Below are 8,883 nucleotides of genomic sequence, written 5' to 3'. Positions count from 1 at the left end.
ATATGGTGTCGGATTATACAGGTAAATTTAACCAATGTTTAGTCTAACATTGTGTCAGATTATGCAGGTAATTCTAACCAATGTTTAGTAATTCCAGCCAATGTTTTGTCTGACATTGTGTCGGATTATACAGGTAATTCTAAGCAGGATGTTTTGCCACAGCGTCGGATTAGACAGATTCACGACTTATCATAGAGTGTGTTAACGCTTATTGTTTATGTATTTCCATTTTCCATCGATTTAATTTCATCAGGAGTTGATGAGACTCTCACCCCTAGTCGTTGATGATTAATTAATCACTGTACTTCTACAGGGTCAAAGATATCTGCAAAAAAACATATCTATACATTTCACGGAATTAAACTTTCATAAATCTTTGCATTCTATCATCCGCCTGTCATTGTAAACCAAACCTTTATCTGTGTTTCACGACGCTCTTGTCTCTCTCCGCCGATAATGGGATATTAATTATTCATGGTTCCTTTTCTATTTCTGTAGATGCGTATGAATAGAGAGAGTTCTAGAAACACATTACTTTTTTTCTGAAAATATTACACAAACACGTAGCTATATGTGAAAGTTTTTCAATTTTATTACGATGATAACCATATATTTTCATTATCAAAATGAAAAGGGATGTAAAATCGCTTAAAACGTAATTGAAAAGAAACGTAGAAACAATTTTGTAACGTACAAACTACATGGGAACATACGTTAACGACATACAAAGACAGGATAGCGTAAGGTCCAGCTTCAGCTGCTGGTAACATCGTTAACCCTCGTTTAACTCAGAGGAGTTTCTGTTGAAAAAACCCTGACTATCGGAAAACAAAAAAAACAAACAAAATGTGTTGTTCAACAAATACTCTCACACATAATTGATTTAAACAAATAGTAAATAAACTTGTCTTCTGTCAAATCAAATATCAAAGCATTGAGAAATAATAAAATGTATGTGTATTGCACCAAACGTAATGTCGCTCCCATAACAGGAATATATAGTTCTGCTATTGTGAAACGTTTCAATGATTTTTCAGTAAGACTTGTACATTAATTTTAATTTTGTCAAGCATTTCATTTGAATTAAGTATGAAAGAGACATTTCATATTTCGTTTTCAGTTTCAGGATTGGTTCTTAAAATATCCAGTACACATATACATATTTCTGGGCTCAGTTTAACAAGTGCCTCACTGAAAATGTTCAAACTAGTTATTTGAAATTGATCCTTTCATTTGTTTCACAATAACCAAACGATAAATTGTGTTGGCTGTTAATTGTTTTCAAAAAGGGTGTAACGATGAATATTTTTCACGCCAAATTGAATGCCTTTATGAGTAATGAACAGTTTTCTTCATTATAAGTAGAAAATTATGTATGGAAATTGCCTAGCTCTATTTCGTTTGAGTACTGAGAAAACATGACAGTATTTCACATTGTAACATGACATAAGTGTTTAATCAATAAATCATCCAACAAAAAATATCCCTTTAACAATAAAATGTTCACTTAACAAAGATAATAATCTTACATATCAGATTTAACATGAAGGCCCCTTGTCAGGGCGAAACTATAATCCCGGACAAAGTAGTTTTCCCGGGGGTATATTTGGAAACAAATATTTTTTGACCCCTTCGAGCCAGTGATTTTGATAACAATAGAAAGGGCGTCTTATCTGTTTGAAATCTGTGACAGAAATTGATACCTATCATTTCCCACTGCCGTGGTAGTGAAATCAACAAGCTGTCTGTTACCGTCACTTCCCTTAGATATGAACTCGGAAATACGTTCAATAGTTTTATTACTGTTTTCAGGTCTGCCCGCTCCATTTAAAATACATGAAAATCATATTCTCAAATTACTTGACGATAACCAAGTATAAAAAATGACTGATAAAAATTGCAATGAATCTTTTCGAACATGATATGCTAAATATTTGAAATGAAATCGTTCTGCTTCAACAACCGAATATTTTCACGTGATGTTTGAATAATGCAATGCGTGTTAGGATATACACTGAGAAACATTTATTATTAATCTCATCTATTATTTTACGTAGAATTCAACCATTTCTAAAACCAAGTTTGAAAAAAAATAAAAGGAATAGTGTTTCGTTGTGTATTGCGTATTCATGTATTCAAATACATGTATTATGCGTTTTAAACAAAATATTACAAATAAAAAAAATTGTCTTCCTTTCATAATCTGAAAACTAAACTGCTAAAGAATCTTGCTGCTCTCAGTCAAAACGCGACATGAATTATTTATTTAAAATATAACCTTTTAGATTTAGTTTGAATAAAATTTCATTTAAAAAGTTCATCAATACATTTACATTTTCCTCCTTCCTTTCAAAATAAATACGCACCTTATGTCATCACAGCTAACTGTCATAAATACAAACATACTTTTTATAAATCATTTCGTGCGGAAGTTTGTCTACAATATGGGGAGATTTCCATCTTTTTGTCTCCTGTTACAAAATATGGAATTTGTCCTTACTTTTGTTATTGTGATTTCTAAAAACATGATTATTTCAAACCAGATATATATAGCTCCTCAACATGGATACCTTACAAGGTATATCAATTTTCAAATCAGAAAATAACGGGAAGTAATTATCTTCAATGGATAAAAAAATACAAAACAGAATGTAATTGATTTCAACTGGAAATTTAAAGAAAGGTTAACAGTTTGCAAACAACCTAAGTAATCAATTAGCACTATTAAATATGATAAACAATATCGAAAATTTCATCACATTTTGTTCTAAAATAAGTACTTTTATAACAAGAGCATAGTGAAAAATAAATAACAAGACATAATACAAGTAAACCGTTCAAAGGAGATCATTCACCAGTAAATAGACCAAGTCTACTTAATTTCTGATCAAAGTAAATATTGATTTAATATCAAAGTCAATATCATCTGACCGATATTGATGACTGAACACATTAAATTGAATAGAGCAGTCTCCACTTTGTTTACAACAAAGGAACATTTCATGTGCTGAAGTGTATGCTATCGAGTTCGGATGGGTCTTTGAACACGATGGGCAACCTTTATGCTGCTGAAACTAGCCCATATCAACGCCGGAGCCTGTATTAGCACCATACACAAGTAAAGTCCAGCATTACTTACGGCATGTCCAGTTGTCCGTACTTGACCGGAATGTTGATATTGTCCGACCATTCGAACGTATCCCTGCAAACATGGTCTGTTCTCGGACTGCCATTGGAAAATAAAGTCACGTGATCACTAAATAAGTTTCCGCTGCACGTGCATTTGTACGGGCGCGTGACGAGTTTTCGAACAAACATTTACAGAACAGTGCTAGTAGTAACTTATTTGCAGGATTTAAGTTGTTACCTCTTATGTACTGTTCAGCATATCACGTGATTGTCCGTCAAACGTCCGAGGGTCCGGGCCGGGACCACGATGACCAGTAAGTGACCAGTAGTAATTACATTTTCCCGCGCGCTCCGGATGTCCAGAGGTGTTTACATCACAGCAGGGTGTCGGTAATGGTCTTCTGGTTTCACTAATACATAAGCAACCGGTCTATGCACATCCTGCGAAGGGAGGTAACCTGGGGGGCAACAGGGCACCAAATACTGTCCCGGGTGGGAATGAGCGGCCGGGGGTAGTCCACTCAGGGCCGAAGCCGAGGAGTGAGGAGGAAGATACGGTGAACCATACATACTTGACAATTCTTGAGATCGAAGTGCTCCTAGTGAAGAACTGTCCAATTTCCCAGCACTATCTAGATGTGGGTAGAATCCGTGTGTTGATGTGGGTGGTAAAAACGCTCTCATTTTCTCACTCAAACTAAAAGAAGCCGCGCTCCCCATCATCCCCTCAGCTTGACTTGCCATGTGTCCGAAACCCGGGGGCATTGCTCCGAGGGTTGGTCCGAATCCCCCTAACATTGGAATAGGGAAAGCATATTTGTCCTTTTTTAGAAGGGATTTCGGCTTCCTCCTGGGCCTATATTTGTACTCGGGGTGTTCTTTCATGTGTAATGCCCTTAATCTCTTGGCTTCATCAATAAAGGGCCGTTTGTCCTCCTCGGATAAAAGTTTCCACTCCGCTCCTAATCGTTTGCTAATTTCAGAATTGTGCATTTTTGGATTTTCCTGTGCCATTTTTCTTCTTTGGCCTCTTGACCACACCATGAAAGCGTTCATTGGTCTTTTCACATGGTCATTATTGCTGATAAGTTTACCATTGTCAATGTTCATGTCCATGCTTCCCCCTCCACCGGACGGCGACAGATCCTGTGGACTCAACTCTCCGTTACTGCTCATGCTGCTAAAACCAGTTGTGACTTAACAACTGAATTTACAACGATCAGTGAGTTTACCTGGCTGAAACTGTTCACCTGTAATCATCCACGTGCTGTCACTAAATAATGTAGTTTACAGCAAAATGTAAACATTCAACTACGTATGTCTTGGGAAAATGTCAAACGAAAACACAGCTAGTGTTTAAACAAATGTTTCACAGTTCCTGTATGGTGACAAGATGACATCGGCTGTGTTCCAGTTTCAATATGCGAATCACCTGCTACAAACGACCTGATCGTGAGACATGGACAAGAGAACTACTCGGATTTATAACTTCAAAAGCTTAAATTACATTCTATCGACCTAAACTCACGCCCTGCAGAATCTGTGGTCTAATGATGTCATAAACAGACGAGCCCGCCAATCATTGCTAAAGCCGTGTGCTAGTCCCGCCCCCTCTTTTGTAATGGCGGTTTTAATTGGCTAGCGATAGTGAGCGGAGTGATGTTTTAACAGTGAGAGGCGTGAAGCAGTGTGTTGTTGAACACACCCTCAGGTATCAGTAACACTTTGACTGGTTAGAAAGGACACAATGCTCTAACACACTATTACAACCAAATAAAGCCTTACTGAATCGGGTAAATGGACAGCTATTTGTTTACGAGATACCGACACACAATTCGCGATCAGTTCGCGGTTTGCCGGCCACGTGCTCACGCGCTGACAACAATCTCTGACTAAGGCTAATTTACAGGCCATAAATTCATCTCAACATATCATTGTCTTGCCGTTATTTATTCCACTATTAGCTGGATTATGTCTTTGAGTTTGCTCCCTCCGATTCCGCCCAATAATTAAGGAAACGGTAGACATTTTCACACAAAATAACGGACTGTTCTTGACTATTGCAATAAGTAACGTAAGTAATATCTATTTTTGTTTAAATTTTCGAGTGTTGTAGTTTTGAAATAACGGTTAAATATGCTTATTGCACATTCGATGTGTATTATTTTGTACCAGAACATTTGTTCAGTTGTGCAGTTTAGACGAAATTGTATAGTACCCGATGTTTTCTAAGGCGCGTGCGTAGAATTAATATTCATTCTTGTTTGCTTAATAGTACTAAAGCTATTTGCAACTGATGAAAAAATGTCGGTATCATATTATTTCAGTTGAAGATAATCAAAATTTGTCAATAACACAATGTTACAAATTTCCTTCTTGGCGCAGGTGAAAATAATCTCCCCAAATATCACAAGCAAGATGTCAAAACCCCACTACTGTCAGTTACTTGCCTGATTGATGTTTTGAAAGCACAATTTAAAAATTATCACAACAAGGTTATGAGTGACAATCTTGGTGTACTGGTAATAATATGTCTGATAAAATCTTTTTACAATTCACCATTGAAATTGTTAATGATGCTATTTAAATGACACAGTTTACACTTATATCTTAACAGTAAATTACACTTATGTAATTATTGATATACATGTAAATAATAATAGATATGATAATATAGCTATATTACCTCCTACAATTTAAATCACTAAATGATATACTTATAAACAATATGTTTCAAGTTGAAATCTTAGTTCACATGTAAATATTATAATATTTTATATACAATTAATGGTAAGTCACCATTAAAATGGTGATCCTGATGAACAAGTGAAAAAAAATACGTTATAAACATGTAAAAATAAGCTTCAAAGGACAATCAATATTTATGCACGTGTAAATTACAGATCTTGTATACCGGTAAAGGTATCATAAATGTGGTAATCATAAAATGCGTGTAAAAATGCGTCTTGTAAACTAGTACCATTGCTAAACATGTTTTTCAGGTTGGAAAGGACAACACTTCCAATGTATATGAACCATTCAATACTTGTACATTTTTATTTGTTACGAAATAGAAGATGATACTTCTTATCTACAGCAAAGATAATATTACAATAATTTACTTTATGCACGAGCAACTTTGAATGACATATCTTAAATATCGATGAATACTATGTTACAAATGACAATTTCTATTCTCGTGTAGATTTAACTATTTGGATGAGTGTGTCACTCACACATCTTATATACAAACAACAGTAAGTTGCTAATCGACTTTCTTAATACATATAGGTAGATGATATATCTTACATACTTGTATACAAACAATAAGATAAGTTGCTAATCGACTTTCTTAATACGTAGGTAGATGATATATCTTACATAATTGTACCATTTCGTTACAAACTGAATTGTGTATAGATACAAACGTCATATATCTTACATAATAATACTAGTTTGTTCATATTTACAATCTGAAGGTGCCAGTCAATCATACATCTTAGGTACAAATAATTCTAAGTTGTATGGTGACGATCTTGATAAACGTGGATATGATATGTCTTTATATACTATTGTTCTAGTACAGTTAGATACAAATGTTATAATCTTACATAATGTTACTAGTTTGTTCATATATAACAATCTGAAGGTGCGTGTTAGTCATAGATATTATATACAAATAATACTAAGTTGTACAGTGACGATCTTGCTCAACGTGGATATAATATGTCTTTATATACTATTGTACTAGTACAGTAAGTTACAAATGTTACAATCTTACATAATACTGCTACATTGTAGTTTGTTCATATTTAAAATCTGAAGGTGCGTGTCAGTCATAGATGCTATATACAAATACTACTAAGTTGTACAGTGACTATCTTGATAAACGTGGATATAATATGTCTCTATATACCGGTACGTTTTGTCCCGCACTTATAGGTGACGCACAGTTAGGTACAAATGTCAATCTCTTATCATGATACTATTTTGTTCAGTTTTACAATCCGGAGGTGCATGTCAATCACATACATGTATTGACTATCTTAATACACATGTAAAGGATATATCTTTTATATACTGCTGATATTTCGTTACGATACAGATGTTATACATCTTATGTAATGGTATCACTATACTAAGATTTACAAGATTGACACACGAGTCAACCACAAAGTCTCATATATAAATAACACAAATAAATGTTAAATTGATACAAATGTAGATTACATATCTTACTGGTAACTTTTTGCTCCAAACTAAAATGTGTAAATACAAACGACATACCTCTTATATAATAATACCACAATGTTAAATTTAAAAAAATCTGGATGAGAGTTTTAATCACACAATCTTACAAAACACAAATTAATTGTACATTAACAATATGTAAATGCTATATCTTTAGTACTGATGTCATTTTATTACGAACTGAAAAGTGATGCACGTGCAGATGATACCCTTTATATAATACAATACCTCATTGTTCTGTTTTACAATCTAGATACGGGAGTTAATCACCCATCTGACATACAAAAAATAACACATATAAGTATTAAATTGACAATCTTTACATGCGCGTAGAATATGATTATATAGTACCATTTTATTACTGACTAAAAAGTGATGAGTGTAAATGATACCCTTTATAAAAAAATACCTCAATGTTACATTTGACAGTCTTGAATCACACAGCTAAAATAAAGGTCATACTATGTACTTGGTGCTGTGTAGCTTTGTATTAACGCTTATCAGATAGTATATTAACACTATTTCCTAATATGTAAAATGTGATAAATGGTTACATGCGTAAACTACAACAAATATAGCCATACAAAATATTAGCAGCGTGTTGCCGCAATACTCGTCAATCAATTCAGTCGTGCTAAATAAACGTACTTTCGTTTTCCAGGTTTCTTTACCAAGTGGATAAGGTATGTAGGAAGGTTAATAGTTCATATACTTCTAAATCATAGCAAGGTCAAAACTAAAGCACACAAAAGAAACAGAACGTTGACAAAAATATCGATGTTTTAAATGTTTTAATCGCACAGGAGCAACGGTGTAGTTTAGATTTACACATAAAAAGGATAGATAAGTGAGGACCCCGATACATGGTTCCTTTATCTTAACATTAAAAAACGATTCTATTAAGTATAATGCATGTGTATTTGTTTACAATTGTGATTGCAAGCTTTACATTTTTACCCCAAATGTAACAACAGTAGTAGGATCCTATTGATGTTAAGTCATTGTATATGCAACAGACAAATGCATTATCGGGATATACATATATTATCTTACCTTAAAAGAAAACTCTGAAAAAATATGTTAATCATTCACTGTTTCTTCCCAAACACTTATTCACAATTATTGGAATAAAAGCTATAGAAACAATGAAAAATGTTTGTTTATGGTTTTGTTAGTTGTATCAAACTTCTGTCGACAATGGTATTCGTTAGATTCTCTTCGTTGGTTTGCAGGAATCAGTGATGAACATTCTCCTGATTGATATATATATATATTTGTAATTGTATATCTCCTTCGATAAGCTTTGTTGTTCATCCCCCCCCCCTCTTTGGTTACAGTTTAAATTGATTTTAATGTCGACAACAAGCAAAAATAGAATACATTTTATGAAAACCAGACTTCAGGAGAAGCTTCCTTTCTTTTTACGTTCAATGTTTTAATTTTGATTGTTTAGTTTCTAGGAGTCACTTCTATCTAATCCAGCCCTAACATGACTAAAGAGAT

The 8,883-nt window shown here is 34.0% G+C and overlaps 1 protein-coding gene across 1 annotated transcript; it reads right to left on the bottom strand.

Moving 5' to 3' along the window:
- Positions 1-574: 574 nt before the first annotated feature.
- On the bottom strand, positions 575-4,655 carry LOC110452116 (transcription factor Sox-14-like). The gene has a single exon (XM_021500450.1). The coding sequence runs from the start codon at positions 4,303-4,305 to the stop codon at positions 3,499-3,501; it is 807 nt and encodes a 268-aa protein (XP_021356125.1). The 5' UTR covers positions 4,306-4,655; the 3' UTR covers positions 575-3,498.
- Positions 4,656-8,883: the final 4,228 nt, after the last annotated feature.

The sequence above is a fragment of the Mizuhopecten yessoensis genome, unplaced genomic scaffold (genome assembly GCF_002113885.1).
Source record: "Mizuhopecten yessoensis strain PY_sf001 unplaced genomic scaffold, ASM211388v2 scaffold6411, whole genome shotgun sequence".
In the NCBI taxonomy this organism is placed as follows: Eukaryota; Metazoa; Mollusca; class Bivalvia; order Pectinida; family Pectinidae; genus Mizuhopecten; species Mizuhopecten yessoensis.
The sequence above is the reverse complement of the archived record's forward strand: the minus strand, read 5'-3'. Positions and strand labels throughout refer to the sequence as shown.

Excerpts from the sequence above, each read along its gene's own strand:
- LOC110452116 (XM_021500450.1), bottom strand. The coding sequence starts at position 4,305 with ATGAGCAGTAACGGAGAGTTGAGTCCACAGGATCTGTCGCCGTCCGGT.